An 18,862-nucleotide genomic window follows, 5' to 3' on the forward strand; every position below is an offset into this window, starting at 1 on the left:
TTGCCCTAATCTAGCAAAGCACCTGAAAAGAGTTATTCACTAATTGCTGCAAAAACAGAACAGGAGTTCATCTATAATTTTACACTTTTGGTAATAAAAGCTCACATTTAAAAAAAAAAAAAAACGTCTCTTTTCATCTGTGCCCTTTTTCTATTTGGGTTGAAACGAGTTTATGAAGAAACAAATGACTTGAATGGTTTGGAAAATAAGATGTGAAATCAGTTTTACTATCTCATAATGAGGTTGTTTTGTGTGATGAAATCTAATAATGGTGTGGATGCCGTGATTTGTCGACCATATCTGCTGTGAGTATGTTGGTAAAGCCTTGTCATTAAAGTTTTGGCCTTCAGTGCTTAACAAATAAAAACCAAAAAAACTTTTTTATCAGGGCTTGCGTCAAGGCCGTTTGTTTACAGTCAGCTGTGGCTCAAGCCCTCAACTCTTTTTCTCTCTATTCTTCTCTTCTTTTTTCTTCTTTTCTGGCCTGGAGAAGGAAGCGCAGGAGTTTTGGTTCCCATTTTGTGTATGCTGGAACAGTTTAGGAAAGGAAGCACCTTTACACCTTTGATTGTCTGTGGCTTCTGATGTCATATCCACCATTCTCTGTGTGCGTGTATGTTTCCTGTCTCTATCAAGTCATACAGTGGGGGGGGGGGGGGGTCTTGGGGGTATAGATGACCATGGAGGAACCCAGATAGACACTGATGCTCTCTTACTGTAATCAGACTGTGTGTCTTACAGTAGCTTTTAATGTGTTTTGACTGCATTCAAAATACAGTCAGGGAAAATTAGAGGGAATTAAAATTAAATGTGTTGTGTAACTGCTTTTCTGCACTAAAAGTCCAAATGTCAGGACTAACTTTAAACTGGTTAAGCAATATGCCAAATGATTTGCATCATATAAGGACTCAACATAAGATTCTTTTTCTGTTTGTGCATAGGAGAATAACTTTTTAATTTATGTTTTTATATTTATTGGAAATAATTCTCATACAGTTTAACAATCCTTTTAAATGTTTTCTTTTTGTAGAGAAATAAAAAAAATTCTCACTTTTTTTCTTAACAAAATCCTGCAAAAAAATAGATCTGTTTATTTATGATGCATCAAATCATTGTCTTTGGTTAGCAGGCAGTCATTACTGTTGAGACTTATAGTGGTTGCGCAGAAAATCTGTACCATTTATTCAAAATTTTAAAAACTACATGCGAAGAAAAAATTAATTCTGTATGCCAACCTTACCAGCACTCATTATGATCTGCATTACTGGGGTCCCTCCCACACTGACCAGATCTCAGGATCAGGTCACCCATCCTGTGTCTTTTCCACAGCTGAGATTTATGGGCACTCATCAGATTTGTCCCTCAGGCAGACGTTGCCACACTTAAGAAGCACTGCCCATAATGACTTTATACAGACAATAGGCTGTTAACTCTCTCGCTATGGGCTCCCTGCCCCTCCTTAAGCACAAACCAAACAGCCACAGCTCCATGAATATGTGTGTTGAAAAAAAAAAAACTTGAGTGTAAATAACAGTATTTATTTAGTTTTGAGGATTACAACATTAAAAGTTCTTAGGATCAAGATGTGTAAAAAAGTCTCAAGGCTCAAAAGCGTGCCTTTGTATTGGAATTGTTCGGAAGACATATTGAAAATAGTTTTTTGGCCTCTTCAAGGAAATGGGAGTTTATTTTAAAAGAGTGAGGGTTTATTTAATGTATCATGCACCTCCTAAAAGGTTTACTCTCTGCCCCGTAATATGTTATTTCAAATCTTCGCAACCACATTTCCCCACGAGGATAGAGGATACTGCCCTTTTTTCAAACACACGCTAGTACCAAATGTCTTGCAGATGTGCTGCGAAGAAAAGAAAAGAGGGAAAGTGGAAGCCAGAGAGTTTACGAAGGGTGGCAACATTGTGCTGAGGTCAATTTCTCAAAAGATCAGCTCCTGTCTGATTGTAATAATAACGTACAGATGACTTTAATGTGGTGGGAGTCAAGTACCGCTGCACTGTTCCGCACAGATTGCGCCAGATGTCAATAAAATTTAAACCTGCCAGAGTTGTGTATCTCATCAAAACAAGTGTTTCATTATTAGATATGGTCTCTGTACTTTCTTACAAATATAATTCATGGTATTTGCATCTTAATAATTTTTCATTCTCAACGCAAGACCCCTTAGAGAAATAAAAAATTGCTTTGTTTCTTTTTTTCCTCTACCTAAATTATATCGCTGAGCATGGAGAAGAAGTCATATTCACTTTATTAGGACTTTGACAATACAATTGCGTGCAAAATATTTTTTTTATTTTCCGGTGGAACACTAGGGACCGAGCCGACCCAGAATTCTGGCTGTTTATGAACTTACCCATTGCCCTCATAGTTCCATTTCTTAAAGGCAGAGAGAAACAGAACTAAAGAGAGAAAAACACACAGCACCTCATTACATCCCAGTGTCAGCGCCCCTACCTCTCTTTCCTTTTCCCCCATGATTTCTCCTCATTCCCCCACCGCCCTTGTGCTCTGTGGCTGAGGAAGAGAGGCATGGTTAACAGATGGGAGGGTGGACGGCAGCTTCTCTTCCTTTTCCTCAAGAGAGACCTGCTCACATCTCTCTCGTTCTCCTTTGGTTTTCTCTTTTCGCTTGGATTTGCTCTTTGTACTCTTACTTTGAGCTCAATATATCAAATGAGAAAGGTTGTGGGTTAACTTGTCTTATCTTTCTCTCTCTGTCCTGTAGCATCCCTCCGTGACCCTTCAGCCCTTTGGTGGTGACCCCTCTTCCAGGCTTTCTTCTGTCTGTCAGACTAAGCCAAGTCTGTCCAGAGATTCACTTTGTGGGGAGGGATTTTTCTGGCCCTCGTCTCTCTCTCTCTTGCTCTCACCCTCCCCATATGCTTTGGCTATGGATTAGTGAATTGGCTTATCATGGCAGAGAAAGCCTGTTAGTAGTCCCTCTCCGCCTTACTCTTTCTCTCTCTCTGGCATAATTGCACATACTAAACACTAAAACCCTCTCACACGCATATATATTTGATCTCAAACGCACACATAGTCTTTGCTCCCTTGCTTTCAGCAGGGGTCAGTCACACTTGTGCATCAAGAACAGACATATTCAGCCATATATTGTATATGAGTGCTTGTGTGGCGGCGATGTTACTGTTTTTATATCTAAAGCGTCTCTGGCAGCTGATCAACCACAGCTTGTCTGCTGTAGTTCGGCTTTACTGGTGTAAATTGGATTGTGCTCATCTGTGGTAATCTGAAAGCAGATGAGTGTGAGCATGTGTACATGTGAAGGAGGGGATGATGGAAAGAAAGAGATGGGGGAGGTGGGGTGGCCAGGGTGTACAAGGTGAAGGGAGAGTGAGAGGTTGTGCTGAGGCTGAATCAGGTTGCCCGTTATCTTTATATGCTTTAGATAAAAAAAATAATAATAATCAAACCAACACATTCATTTATGTTTTAGATAGACAGACAGACAGACAGACAGATAGACAGATAGACAGATAGACAGATAGATAGATAGATAGATAAAAAATAGTTAGATAAAAAGTTAAATATTTTAAAAAGTTAAAGCATGTTTCCTTTACATGTCTACAGGTTTAGTAATTTGTTATCTAACGCTATAAAATTCATACTTTCATTAATTTCAGTTGTTGGTGCCACTGTAAACATGAGTCAGTGTCCAGATGAAGCCCATTAAAAGGCATTTAAAATTATGTAAGGTCCACGTTGAGACTCTGGCACGGTTGAATCAGGAATTACAGACCTGTCGTTATCAATGAGGAAGTTGCTCTTTGAGTCGCAGCCATAGACCCTGTTTTGATTGAGTTAACTACTTAATCAGCTTTCAAAATGTGAGCAGTGAAACCGCACTCGCCAAGTCTGCTGGCTGCACGATGAGTAAATATTTACACGGGTGTCCAGTCATTATCACCAGCTTGTAGTTGAGTTGTTTTGCTCCTTGTTTTATGTCTTTTACAGTGGTCCTCTAAACAATCATCAAGCCACTTCGGATTTCGCCACTTATACGCTAAGACGTGCTCGCTAACAGTCCAGCTAACAGCTCTTGGTGTAGTACAGAGCGCTGATGTTTGTATGCTAATAGAGTGTAACTTATTCACAGCTATTATTAGAGACAATGGAAAATAAATTATATCCATATCAGGACAAGGTTGTATTTGTAGCGGCAAAACTATGTATTTAACAACTCTATTTCAACAACACCGAGAGAATCCAACAATTCAGTGCGGAATTTGATAAATTAGCCGCACTGTATGAAATGAAGATGGATCTGAGCCAATGAAATTAGAGTTTGCTTGCGGTTCTACTCAGATGACATGAAAAAGTCTCTGGAACGCTTTAAAACACCTACTCCACCCATAAACACTTGATTATTAATAAATGAGAGCAGCATGGCAGTGCGGATAGACTTTAGAAGCGCAGCGTATCCTTTAGGTGTATCTACATCAATGTTCCTCGCTCGCTCTGGCAGGTGAAATCTGGTTCAGAAAGAAGAAAAAGAGCTGGAGAATAAAGAGAAAGCAATGGAGGGCTTTTAACGTGACACCACTGACAGCTTTACTGCATTACAGCGAGCTTAAATAATGGGACGCTCATTTGCATAACGAGGGACGTTATCACCTCTACTGTCAGAATAAAACACAACAACACTTCTGCCGCTCCTCCCAGAGATGAATCGGGTTGGCCTACTTTACAGCACCAAAGAGGTGCGCACATGCACACAAACACCGGCGCGCGCACACACGTGTGTTCTGTGATCGCGCGGTGTGGATCTGAGCTGTGAGCACTTTATAGAAAGCCTGGGTTAGCTTCTCGGGTGAGGGCAGCCTTTCAAAAGCAGAAAGAGCACAGCAGGAGGGCCCGATAAAGGCCCCGCACACCTTTTTCCCTGAGAGACGGAGAGCCGAGCAAAGCCGCGACTTGACAACGGGATCATATTCTAGAGCGGGTTAAATTAGGATGCCCACGTTTCCATTCAGGTTCTTCTTCAGATCTTATGGATGGTAAAGCCTCATCTCATCATCAGCCACACACAGTTTTGTTGCGTTCACACAAATTTTCAGCTAAAAGGGCAATTCCAATGTGTTCATTCGGCGCGCTAGTGACAATTCTGTGCAATGTTACACCAGTGTTGTTTAGGAAAGTAGCGCTGCTTGTCGTTCGGGCGACAGTAAACGTTCCACTGCAAATGATTAGAGCTGTTAAGTTTGTGGCACTTCCAAAACACTGTCAAATACTCTGTGACTGCAGAGAGAGCATGACAGTGCTGTCTACCCTCATAGTCGCAGCCGAAGTGTGAGAATCTGATTTGCATGATATTGATGGCAGAAAACAGCGCTGCCTCGGATCGTCCGCAGATTCTTTTGTCTTTATTTGCTGTCCCATGTGGCTCAGACTCTGCCTTTCCCTGTTTTTTAGCGCTGCGGTTTTACCATTTTTCATCTGACTTAATGCCTTTCTCTCTCTGCCTTTCACAGGTACAGCTACTGGAATCTTTGAATTGAGCGGAGGAAGTCGAGAGAAGAAAGCCTGGTTTGAAGAAAAAGCAAGCAAAAACAGAGGGACAAAAGAATAAAGTTCATTGGAGAAAGAGAGAGACGAAAAGACGGGGACAATGGGGAGGAAAAAGATTCAGATCACACGGATTATGGATGAACGCAACAGACAGGTGAGTCACACTGGCCAGAAGGAGCCAAAAACCACCTCTAGACAACTTCCTTCACAGAAGTTTGATGGGTTATTTCAAACCAAAATAGACCAAGTAGGTGGTGTGTGCACGCTAATTGTTGGCGTCCTCGCATGCCGCTACCTCTCGCTTATGGCTGTGGAATATTACTTTAGCAGGGGCAGGGTGGGTGGAGAACACAAACACGCAGGGATGGCAATGGTGGAATGATGCCACATGCTTCAGGGCTTTAGGTGGAGTCAACACAGAGGTAGAAGATGGCCCTCGAGGGGCCTTCCTGCCTCAGCTAGGAGTTTTCCTCTTCAACTTGGCTCTCAGATCACTGAGATCCTGTTCATCACTTCATAATAAAATAAATTGTATTCAATGAGAGAAACTTTTTATTATTCATAACTACTGAAAAATAACTGCTTAAAAATAGCTGTTTTAAGCTGGTCTTGCAGGTCTCCCAATCTTCCAAAGCTTCCTAACCAGCAACCAAGTGCCCAAAATCCCAGCTTTGACTAGTTTAGGCACTAAGATCAAAAACATAATAATAATTGTATTAATTTGACTTAAAAAAAATTATCTTAATGCATTTACATTTGAACAATTAGAAAAACATTTGTATCTCCATTCCTCTGGCTGTGAAACAGAATCAAGTCAGGAACACACAAAAACAGGCAGATATTATGCATAGCAGATACTGTAGTTGTATTGATCGTATTGGTGCCAGTTACATAGACGCTTGTTTTACTGCAAGATCAATAAATGTTCTTTAGGTTTGACATTAACATTTGTCCTCTTATGGAAAAAAAGTGGAAAACCTGGAAAGCAGTTTGGCAGAAAGTAACCTTGACTAGTTTGAGGTTTTTCTCTTTGTCTTCTGTATCGTAACGTGACTCTGAAACGTCAACCAGAGTCCTCACATCCTTTCACAGGATGACACTTTGTCACAGAAACAGACATTCGTAGTTCCTCAGTCTGGTCTGGAGAAAAAAAAAAAAAAAAGATGTGATTTTGGGAAAAGGGCTAACAGTTGATATGACTGAGTGAGACCATACTGCTGCAGTTAATGGCTGCTGTCTGGACCTTGGGTGGGTTGATCAATTATTGAAGATAGTGTGAGGGCCCGAGGAGAAAAAGAGAAAAAAACGGGTGAGGAAAGTAATGGGCGTGTCAGCCGGAGCAGACGGAGGGGGCACAGTGACATTAGTCATTCAGTACTTGTGGGTTGAGTAAGTTCTCCCCCTTGAGGAATCCAGAGGCTCACATGCATGTGGGCACTCATGCCAAACGCTGAAAGAATGAGTCAAGGTACTTCTCAAACCAGAAACTTCTCTGTTCTCTGTTTCTGTTTATTTTGAAAAACCAACAAGTTTTAAGGTTAACGAGGCATCATATTGAATTTGCTTCTGAGTTTAAAATAACATAAACATGTACGAATTTCAAAGGTTTATGCATATGAAAAATAAGTCATATTGGTGAGTTTACGTTTGCTTAAAGGAATAGTTCACCCAGAAAGGACATTTTTTTCATTATTTACTGAATTCAACTTTTTTTTTTTTTTTTTTTTTTTATGCAGCTTTTTATGCAGCTCTTTTCGCATAATGACAGTTCATATACGTCAAGCTCTAAAAAGAACAAAAAGCATAAAATGTGATATTTGATCTCATTAATGTTTAAAATATATTTGATTTGAGAGTTATGGCTGAGGGAAAGGAAATAATATAAGATGATGGCTTATATTTTATTCTTTCCCCCACATAAATCTATTGTTTTAATTATTTTATTTTATTTAGTATTATTTATTTTATAGGGGGGAGATTGGCACAATAAGTGACTATTAACTGCCATTATATAGATTTTTGTCTTATTCACAGATAATATCATGAGTCTATAATGACAGAATTTTCCTTTTCTACACAACCTTTTTTGCACTATTTTCTACTTTCAGTGCTCAGAGACACAGAATGTCTAATCATAAGCAAAGATAAAAAGGAAAGGAGGAAAGAAACGGAGAGAAGGAGGAGGGGGGCTGAGGTCAGGATGTTTTTGACGAGGCTATTGGATTGCACAGAGAGCATCCTGTCTTGGTGTTATCTCTGTTCTCCTCTCCTTCTCCCTCTCTTTTCTCTCACTCCCCCTTAACCAGACTTCAAGATCAGAGATTGATACAGGAAGGACACCTGATGAGAGTCAATGCCACAGATTTTCAGGTCTTGGGATAGAAAAGAAGAAAGGGAGGGCCAAGAAACAAACAAGGACATTTATTTCCTTTTGACCAGTTTGCTTAAATATGGTTGAAATTAAGCATTTCATACTATATAAAATTACTTAAGATGCATCACGCTATGTGGGTTTGACCTCTTGGCTCAGGTAAATTTTCAATCTGCACGATTGCAATGTTTCAGGACAGTAGAGTAGATCAAATATGTTAACATTCTAAATTCTTCTAATTATTTATCATGTATTACTTAATAGACACAAAAGCCCTTGACCATGATATTTATCCTTTTGGTCATAATTGGTCATCATTTTGCATGCTTACTGTCTAGTATGACCATATCGTTATCCATATGTCAAGAACTTTAATGAAAACCAATGCCAAAACCTACTGTGGCCTTGCAAAGTGATAAGAATATGCTCATAAATTCTCCAAAGAGATTTTGGTCAGAAGATGCTTTGATGAAAAAGTGCATCATAAATTGTTGTGTATTTATAGAGTATATGCCATGTTCGACAGCTGGCACAGGGGTTATCATTGACTCTTGTCCTCTTGCTGCCATTCATCTCGGGCTGTGGCAAACAACTTGCTTCTTTGTATTACAAGTGAAGCATGAAGACAGACATCACAAGACAAGAATGGAGGGCCTTTGACTTACAAAGGGTTTTTTATTTTCTATTTTGCTATTTCTCTCTCCTCTAGCTCTTAATGTGTTGAAGACGTGGCTGGGGCTGTGCATATTTTCACTTCCTCTTTAAGGAAATCTTTCCATACTGAAGCCAAATAAACATCAGACTGTTTCAATGGTGTTACCTTAAGCTCGACATTCTTGAAATGTTTGCTCTCTTTTCATGCAAATGCAAATGGTGAAAACAGTTGTGCTGCTCAATTTTTCTTTTTCTTTTTTCTTTTTTTTTGTGAAAACTGTGATTAATTAATAATAAATTTATCCGTTTTGGATTAAAAAAAATACTTTTGAACTGTAGTCTATATGAAATGATTTTTTGATATAATTGCATATAGGCTACTTTGTATTTCCCATATCAACATGTTAACATTTATTTATACAATTTCCCTGATTTGTTGATAAAACAAGGCAGGATAAACTAAATAAAAAAGGTGAAAGTATATGATATAACCTTAAATACTAAATGGATATACTGTAAAAATCTAAAACCTACTCAGTGCATAAGAATGCTCAAAAATATTTGGCTCAACTGTCGTCTTCCATCATTTCCTTGCTGATATCACCTCTTCCAGATTGGCAGCTTCCCTACGGCCCACCCTGCTTCTGGCGCCATGCTTATGGGCACAAGGCCTCAGTCGCCCTGGGCGGCCACTTTGGCTCCGTAGCCCACCTCCTGAAAACACTTGCACAGAGCAAGGCACCTCCAGCAGGCCTCCCTGGCGTTGACTAGCTGCCCAGAAGCTTAGACAGAGGGCATCAGTGTGAGGAGCCTGGCTTTCTTCCCCCCAGCCACTCAAACACTTTCCTGGGCACGTCACATGAAAGGACCCCCTGTGTCATAAAAGTGTTAGGCACATCGCTAACAAGAGCATGCTTACTGTCTAATTTTCACACTGCTGAATACACAGCATACACTTACAGGCACGTTTGAGAGAGATAAATCTGTGTAATAATTATATTAAAATAAAATTATGTTTAGTCTGTTATAGTTTGGAACTAGTGTCAATGCTGATTCATCTGCTATATGATGACAACAAAGGCTGCAATAGCAAGTTTAGGGTGGGATATGGTGGATTTCTGATATTGGTGATGAAATAAAGGTGATGAAACATTTGCTTACTTGGAAAAAATACATTTCTAGGAGTTCAGATGCTCAGATTCAGCATTCAATAATAATATGTACTGTTCAAAAGAGGCCAATAATGTTATTCAGTCCAGATACAATAAATTGATCAAAAGTAACAGATCTAAATAGCAGATCAATATACATATAAAAACAGTTATTTAAAATTGTAATAATATTTCACAATATTACTGTTTTACACTATGCTTGATCAAATAATTGCAGCCTTGATGAGCATTACAGACTTCTTTCAAAAACATTCAAAAGTGGCCCAAACATTTGAATGGTAGTGTATAGTACATTTTGATTTATTCTATTCCATTTTTATTTGAATGGGACAAGAAGGAAACGATAACTCACTTTGATATGAGCTCGGTGTTAACCTATAAAGAGCAAAAAGAACAATTGCAAAGATTTTGGGATTTTCCTCAGTAGAAAGGGACAGTTGCCACACATTACTTCTGTGTTAGAAATCCGTTTTCTGGAAGCATTCTGTGATAGAAGATCATTCAAAAGTATGTACATTAATTGGCACTCAGCATGCACTAGATGTGGTTTTCACCCCTCTAACTGACTTGGCAAATGCAGGCACAACACGTTCTGTAGGCTTCTGTTACCTTTCTTTCTTCTCTGCCTCATGATGGTGTGATGGCATGGAGACGGAGCTTGATTCAGCCACCCATGACAACAGAGGCGTCTCTCCAATCAACAACGGAAAGGTGTAAAACAGTTTGAGTAAAATTAACAGCAAGAAAATAATGAGGCCCTCTGGGTATCCCATCACCCCTTGCCCTCCTCTCTACGATTCCCACCTTTCTCTTGTGATCGTTACCTCTGCGCCTGTCTCCTCAAGAAACACGCACAGCGTGTTTTTTCACTTTTTCATCTGTCTCTCCCGCTCTCTCTTATTTTTCTGCTTCTTCACCAACATCTTCTCAAAAATTCCTTTGCTTCCGCCAAGTGTAATCTCTCCAAATTTCGCCTCTTCGAATTTATCTTCTAAAAATTATTTTGTTCCTCTTACGCTAATTGTTATTCCACTTTTCTTCTCATTATTCAGTGATTTTCTCATTTTCATTTTTCATGCAGGTTTTGCTTCTTATTATATTTCTACTGACGACCTTCAAAACATTCTCTTCGTTACAGCAAGTGACGCTCAGTAAGGTTTTGAAAGCAATGCTTAAATACCGCATATTTTGTTACTATCAATGTAGTTTAGAAAAAACAGAGCACAAATGCATCTCCTAACATCTTTTAGCATTCAAATATAAGTTGTTCGGAAAGGAAACAGAGGCGAATTTGTGTTTGGTAAACATGTCTATTGTCACTACAACCCATACTGTGAGACTTCACCATTATGATTCATATAACATGGAGCGTGAGCGGGGAGATTTCGGAGTGCGTGGGTCGCATGGATCATGATGCAGGGGCAGTTGGTGACAAATGGACATTCATCCTCCCTGTCTCTGTCCTCTAGAGGAACTCCCCAGGGGAAAAATGCACTGGAGGCGGGAAGCAGAAGCGAAGCCATTGTGAAGGGGAAGCTGTCAGGCACTTCCTGTTATGAGAGGAAATGCATACAAATGTGCTTCCTGACCTCCCCCCCCTGACTCCCCCTCACACACATGCACACACACACACCAACTCAGGCTGGGAATCGGACCTTTTTTTCTCCTTGCTCCCTTTTATTCCTTCTGTTTGGCAGTAGAAAGTGATTCTCAATCCTTTGAACAACAGTTCAAACTCACCTCACCGTTACGTGCACAACGGCACATTCGAGTCTATGTACTCGGCAGTTTGTTTGTCATGCATGAAAAGAATGTGCTCACATGATAAGGGCTTCACACTTCTGTGGTCTACAGGTTCAGGGTTCGAAGAAACAAAATCACAATCGTTGCGAACCATGGTCCGTCATTTCTTGCAGCTCTCACCACATCGAGGAGGTGTTGCAACTGGTATTTTCTGCAATTAGCATGCTGGCTCGCTGAAGGCTCATGAGCTTCACAGATAACACAGAATGAGATTGTGGAGGCAGGTAGCGAGCAGGAGAAGTGGGAGAACATCACACTTAATGCCCTTGTGACTACGTTATTCCGGCATGTTTCATATATGGTGAACTTTGTACCAAAACACTAGTTTTAAAGATAATTTGTAGGAAATAATTTGCTTCGAGTTCTTCATCGTCAGATGAGATCAAATAAGTAATACTCGGCTAGTATTCAGTAGTGTGATGAATGGTGGCCACTTTATGTAAAATAAGCAGCTTTTATTAGGCTACTGATTTGAGTATTTCTCTCATGTTGAGTGGACATGATTTTAAACAGATTTTCCACTCATATTTTGGGGGTAAAACATAATAGGAGATTTCACAACCCAATAAAAACATTCTTTTAACATTTACTCACCCTCAACAAACTTTCTTTCTTCTGCAAAACACAAAAGAAGATATATTGAAGAATCTTGTAAGTCAAATGATGACATGAGGGTGAGTAACGGATGAAATTTTTTATACTGAACACAACCCAAATTTTCTTTTTGGGTTGAGTCTCCATTTAACATCTAACACTTTTAACATACATGTGACCCTGGACCACAAAACCAGTCATAAGGGTCAATTTTTGGAAACTGAGATTTATACATATACATATTTGGCCAAGATACAACTATTTGAAGATCTGGAATCCGAGGGTGTAAAAAAAAAAAAAATCTAAATATTGAGAAAATCGCCTTTAAAGTTTTTTTAAAATGAATTTCTTAGCAATGCATATTACTAATTAAAAGGTTTTGATATATTTAAGGTATTAAATTGCCAAATATCTTCATGGAACATGATCTTTACTTAATATCCTAATGATTTTTGGTATAAAAGAAAAATCGATAAATTTGAGCCATAAAATGTATTTTTGGCTTTTGCTACAAATTGCTACTTATGACTGGTTTTGTGGTCCAGAGTCACAAAAACCAATATACCTGAACTTGTGTAAATTAATAGCAAAGTCAAATTATAGGGAAGCTTTATGGATTTTATGGACATCAAAAGAATATAAATAACATTGCAAAAAGCCTCTGCTGTAGGATTTGTGAAGTATCTTTAGAATGTAGTGTTAGTGTTTGACTGTGGGTGTTGATGTCATTGGCCACAGTTGTTAGCTTGACCACAGTGATTATTTAAAGTCCTTATATATCCATATCTGACTATCTGTGTGATACTACTTCCCCTTTCAGAGAACTGCCCTGCAAATTGCCACATTTATTTTGGATGTGCGAATTAATGACTAACTTTTTTATTTGTTATTCAAATTACAAAATTCAAAGTGTGTTCATCAAACACACTATTCAGCATTTTCTTTTCTCGACCTGCTGTCATACTGGAGGTCAAATATTTCAAATGACAGATTTTTGGCTTATTCTTTTTTGCATCTTGTCACACTTGCCAAATCTCCAGAAGCCTCAAGAAGAAACCTCTCAGAACTGCTAAACCACACTATAGAGGCTTTCTCAGGAAGCTCGAAACTCTCATTTTGGCTTTATCTTGCAGAAAAGGGAGCTGTCAAAACATCAGTTGTGTTGCTTAAGTGCCTGTTCAACTTGTCAAAATGATCTTGTCAAAACGATACATAATCAATACATCATTACTTCTCTCATAAATGACTGGAAATATGATGATAGAGGATGGCCAGCAGGATGAGAATCACTACTATATCTTTTGTAACTGTAATCGCTGAAGATTGAGCGAACACTGTCAAACAAAATCAGTGAAATGCAGTTCAAGTACTCAAACTGTTAATAGTGGTGACAGGACAGTTTACCCAAAAATGAAAATTATTTTATCATTTACTCACCATAATATTAGACCAAACCTGTATGACTTTCTTTATTTTGTGGGGCACAAATACATTCTTAGAATTGTGTTTGTTTGTTTGTTTGTTTATTTATGACCCCATTGACTTTCATTATATGGACAAAAATGTTTTTCAAAATAACTTTAAAGTGTTCTGCAGGTGAAATAAATTCTTATGAGTTTGGAACAACATGAGAGTGAGTATATTCATTTTCATTTTTGGGGGAACTATCCCTTTAATGAGCTATTATTCAGTGATATTAAATAATGTTTTGTCTTGAATTAAACCAGTTCATTTAGATGTTTCCACATAAAGTATCTTTTTTAGATTACCTGACAACAAATGCTTTTACAGTCCACTTTCAAATGTTCCTACATGTTACATAAGTTATATTTAGACTTTACCCACATTTTTAAATTAAAACAAGTTTTTGACACAAAAAACGTCTCAGGTTAGGTATGTAACCATGGTTCCCTGAAGGGAACGAGACGCTGCGTCGAAACGCATATGGGAACGCATTCAGCATGACCAGGCTCTGAATATGATGTGCAATCAGTCAAACAAGGGCGAGGCGTCACGGGCGGGGTGACGTCACGACCAGGAAGCATATAAGCACGTGCGGCGGAGCCGGCTTCAGCTTCAAGTCATGAAGCAAGCGCTGGCAGGGATGCCGGAAGTGTGGCAACGTGACGCAGCGTCTCGTTCCCTTCAGGGAACCATGGTTACATACGTAACCTGAGACGTTCCCTTCCAGGAACTTCGAGCTGCATCGAAACGCATATGGGAACGAGATACCAACGCCGCCAGACTGACAAGTCCCTGCCTGGTGTCAGGACGAAAGGACAGAGGAGCCGGAAGTGGCTCGGATGTCGAGGTCATAGAACCTAACGAAAGTCAGGGGCGTGGACCACCCAGCTGCGTTGCAGATGTCCTGCATGGAACACCTGCCCAGAAGGCCTAGGAGGCCGCCACACCTCGGGTTGAGTGCGCTCTGACTCCCACCGGCGGGGGGAGCTCAGAGGCCTCGTATGCCAAAGCCATGGCACCCACAATCCACCTACTAAGAGGAGGGCTTCGTAGCAGGAAGACCCCTCCTAGGCGGACCATAGCACACAGGCAGCTGGTCCAACTTTCTCCACAGGGAGGACCTGTGGATGTATGCGTCTAGTGCTCGCACTGGACACATACGGTTGTGCTTCTCCTGGTCTGGCTCCCCGAAGGGAGGAGGACAGAAGGCCTGCAGTACGACCGGCTGTGGAACGACCAATGGGACCTTCGGAACATACCCCACGCGGGGGTAGAGGAATACTTTAGCCGAACCGGGCGCAAAGTGAATAGAGGCAGTAGTCAGGGCCTGAAGGTCACTCACCCTCCTCAGAGAGGTGATCGCCAATAAGAAAACGGTCTTGATAGTGAGGAGTCTCTCAGTTATCTCCTGAATGGGCTCGAAAGGTGCATTGCACAGAGCCTCCAGAACCACAGCCAGATCCCACGTAGGGACGAGATCGTACCGGAGGCCTCAGCCTCAGCGCACCGCGGAGGAAACGTGTAACCAGGGGGTGTCTACCCACTGACTGGCCACCGGTAAGGGCGTGGTATGACGAAATAGCTGCCACGTAGACCTTAACAGTGTAATGGGTTACCCCTGCGGAGAAACGGGCCTGCAGGAACTCCAGTACTGCACCAACGGGGCAGTTGACTGGGTCGAGCTGGCGGTCCCCGCACCAAGAAGTGAAGAGCCTCCACTTCAAGGCGTACAGTTTCCTCGTAGAGGGAGCTCTGGATTGGAGGATGGTCTCGACAACCTCGGTTGACAGACCGGAAGCTATGAGCTGTGCCCCCTCAGGGGTCACACTAACAGCTTCCATCACTCTGGGCGAGGGTGCACCTCGGTGCCCCCGGCCTGTGAGAGGAGGTCCCTCCTGACGGGCACTTCCCACGGAGTGCCGTCGAGGAGAGATATCAGGTCCGAGAACCATACTCGGCCCGGCCAGAACGGTGCTACTAACAGTAGACTGACCTCGTCCCGGCGCACTCTCGCCAGAACTCCAGGGAGCAGAGCGATCGGGGGGAAGGCGTAAAGACAGAGCCTCGGCCACGTCTGTACCATAGCGTCCAGTCCCAGAGGAGCTGGAGGGGTCAGCGAGAACCAGAGAGGACATTGTGCTGACTCTTGAGTCGCAAAGAGGTCCACCTGGGCCTGGCCGAAAATACCCCAAATCTGCTTCACCACCTCGGGGTGAAGCCTCCATTCCCCGGGCCTCAGCCCCTGCCTCGACAGGATGTCTGCTCCCACATTGAGATGCCCAGGTATGTGCATAGCTCTCAGAAATAAGAGCTTGCCCTGGGACCACACAAGGATCTGGTGTGCCAGCTTGTACAAGGGGCGCGACCGCAGACCTCCTTGGTGGTTGATGTAAGAGACCACTGCCGTGCTGTCGGTGCGCACCAGCACGTGGTGATCTCTCAGGTCTGGGAGGAAGTGCTTGAGTGCACGGAACACCGCTAACATCTCTAGCCGATTGATATGCCACGTCAGGTGGCAACCTCTCCACAGACCGCGGGCAGGGTGGCCACTCATGACCGCACCCCAACCAGTGAGGGAAGCGTCCGTCGCTAGCGAGACGCGGCGACAAGGAGCTCCCAGCACCGGGCCCTGGGACAAGAACCAAGGATTCCTCCACATGTCGAAGGCACGGACACAACGGCGTGACACTTGCGGAGTGAGTTTCCCCTCAGGGAGACCCCCTTGGTCTTGAGCCACCACTGTAGGGGTCTCATGTACAGCAGGCCAGAAGGTATCACGCTGGACGCAGCTGCCATGAGCCCCAGCAGTCTCTGAAACTGCTTGACAGTGAGTGACTGGCCTTCTCGCACTCTCCTGACTGTAGTAAGGATCGACTCGATCCGAGCAGGGGACAATCGTGCCTGCATCGTGGTCGAATCCCACACCACGCCTAGATAAGTGATTCTCAGAACCGGAGAAAGCACACTTTTCTTGGCATTCAGTCTCAACCCCAGTTCTTTCATGTGGGCGAGAACGACATCTCGATGCCGAACCGCCAACCGCTCTGATTGAGCGAGGATCAACCAATCGTCGATATAATTGAGTATGCGGATGCCCTGAAGCCGCAACGGGGCCAGTGCCGCATCCACACACTTGGTGAAAGTGCGGGGTGAAAGTGCTAGGCCGAAGGGACGAACCCGATATTGGTACGCTTTGCCCCCAAAGGCGAACCTCAGGAACTTCCTGTGAGAAGGAAGGATGGAAACATGGAAATATGCGTCTTCGAGATCTATCGTGACAAACCAGTCCTCGGACCTGATTTGAGTCACGACCTGCTTGATAGTAGGCATCCTAAACTTCAGCTTTCTGACTGAGCGGTTCAGTAGACGCAGATCCAGTATGGGCCTCAGCCCTCCATCCTTCTTCGGAACAATGAAGTTCCGGCTGTAGAAACCAGACTGAGTCTCGTGAGGAGGAACCAACTCGATGGCTTCCTTCCTCAGCAAAGTACCAACTTCCTGTTCCAAAACCAGAGCCTTCCCGGGTGTAAGCCGCTCCACCCCAGTAGGGGTCGTCCTCCGTAGTCCTGGGGCTCACCCGTCAGGACCTCTGAACGAACCAGACCCTGCAAGGCAGGACCCAAAGAGACACATTCTGCAGCTCACTGCCCAATGATCTTCTAAGGGAATCAGTCTCTCGAGACTGACCTCTGGGTTCAGAGAAGCGGCCAGACCGCTGTCTCGATGCGGCGCACCGGAATGAGACGCGTAATCTGGCGGCTGAGGCGAGTTTCTCGGCTCCGCGCTGCCGGGCGGACAAACCTGAGAAATATACTCGCTGGGACCGGCTGTGCCCTGGAACAGCGGCAGGGTCAGCAGACAAGTCCCTGGAGGGCACCGAGGTGAAGTGGTCACCGAGTGCCGCGGTGCAAGCCACTCCACCCCAGTAGGGGTCGCCCTCCGCGGTCCTGGGGCTCGCCCGTCAGGACCTTTTGCGCGAGGAGCTGGTATGCAGAGGAGGCTGTGCCCGCCCAGCAGCCACCTGAGTTTAGAGAGCGCGCATACCCTCTGCCCACCAAAGATGTTGTAAGCAGAGCAGGCGCCTTCAAAGGCGACGCCGTAGAGGGAGACAGATAGCTCGCAAGCGTCTGTTCAACCCGCGGCATCGCCGCATACCCGCGCTCTTTCAGTTCCAGCGGGAACGAATGGCCGGGACGAAAAGATTTCACCCGCGATCTCGACACCTCGATAGGGACATGCCCGTCTGACTCTCGCCAGCCAGATCAGCCTTTTTTCTCTCTTTTTTTTCTCTCTGCAAGCCCCGCGAGCGCAGCCGCCGCTCTGCCTTTTTTTTCTCTCTGATTTAAAGGCAGAAGCGGGACCGGCTTTATTCATTTTATGCTTGTGCAAACACTGCAGCTTACAAAGCTCATAGTTATATCATATTGGGGTGACAGAGGCGGCGAAACCTCGTGAACGCTCGTCACATCAACCTCCTCAGAGGAAGAGAGACGAAGCCCTCGTCTCGGGCGAAGAGACAGCTTCCACACCGAGAGACGGGGCGCCAGATCTGGCGGATACGGGAGGAGATAAGGACATGCCCGTCTCACACTCGCCAGCCAGATCAGCCTGCGAGCCCCATGAGTGCAGCCGCCGCTCTGCCTCGGCAGCAACGGGACCGGCACCGCGTGGGGAGCTCGCGAAGGCTCCCTTCTCGAAGAGAGCCCTCCGGGTGCGGAGACCGATTTTGCGTGCTCCGCACCCAGGCAGACCACGCAAAAATCGTGTGTGTCCTCGCTTGTGATATAGCGAGGGCAAGGATGCACACACGACTCAAAACGTGGTCTGAAAGCTTCACCCCTGAGCTTGCCCTTGGCTTTGGCACGATACTGAATGCTTTCCACTTAAAACTAGGACAAACAACAGTAAATAAGACTGACACACACAGAGCGCTTCGCTGAATGACAAAAAGTCATATAAGCACGTGCTTATATGCTTCCTGGTCGTGACGTCACCCCGCCCGTGACGCCTCGCCCTTGTTTGACTGATTGCACATCATATTCAGAGCCTGGTCACGCTGAATGCGTTCCCATATGCGTTTCGACGCAGCTCGAAGTTCCTGGAAGGGAACTTTATCTACTCTCTTATGTAACTAGGGCTCATTCTTTCTTTATTTTATTTTATTTTCATTTAACATACCAGATAAGCTAAATAGTTTCACCTTGACAACGTCGGAAACAAATTAGCAGCATCGAAGAGTGTAATACCTTATGCTAATACATGC

General features: G+C 43.4%; 1 protein-coding gene across 7 annotated transcripts in view; it reads left to right on the forward strand.

Moving 5' to 3' along the window:
- The window catches only part of mef2cb (myocyte enhancer factor 2cb), a 64,457-nt gene that overhangs the window by 14,770 nt on the left and 30,825 nt on the right, over positions 1–18,862 (forward strand). For all 7 annotated transcript variants that reach the window (XM_079419642.1, XM_079419637.1, XM_079419640.1 and 4 more), the window contains exon 2: positions 5,505–5,695. In XM_079419642.1, the coding sequence (XP_079275768.1) occupies positions 5,642–5,695 (54 nt within the window). In that variant the 5' untranslated portion in view covers positions 5,505–5,641. The remainder of the gene's footprint in view (positions 1–5,504; positions 5,696–18,862) is intronic.

The sequence above is a fragment of the Barbus barbus genome (assembly GCF_936440315.1).
Source record: "Barbus barbus genome assembly, chromosome: 6".
NCBI classification, from domain to species: domain Eukaryota; kingdom Metazoa; phylum Chordata; class Actinopteri; order Cypriniformes; family Cyprinidae; genus Barbus; species Barbus barbus.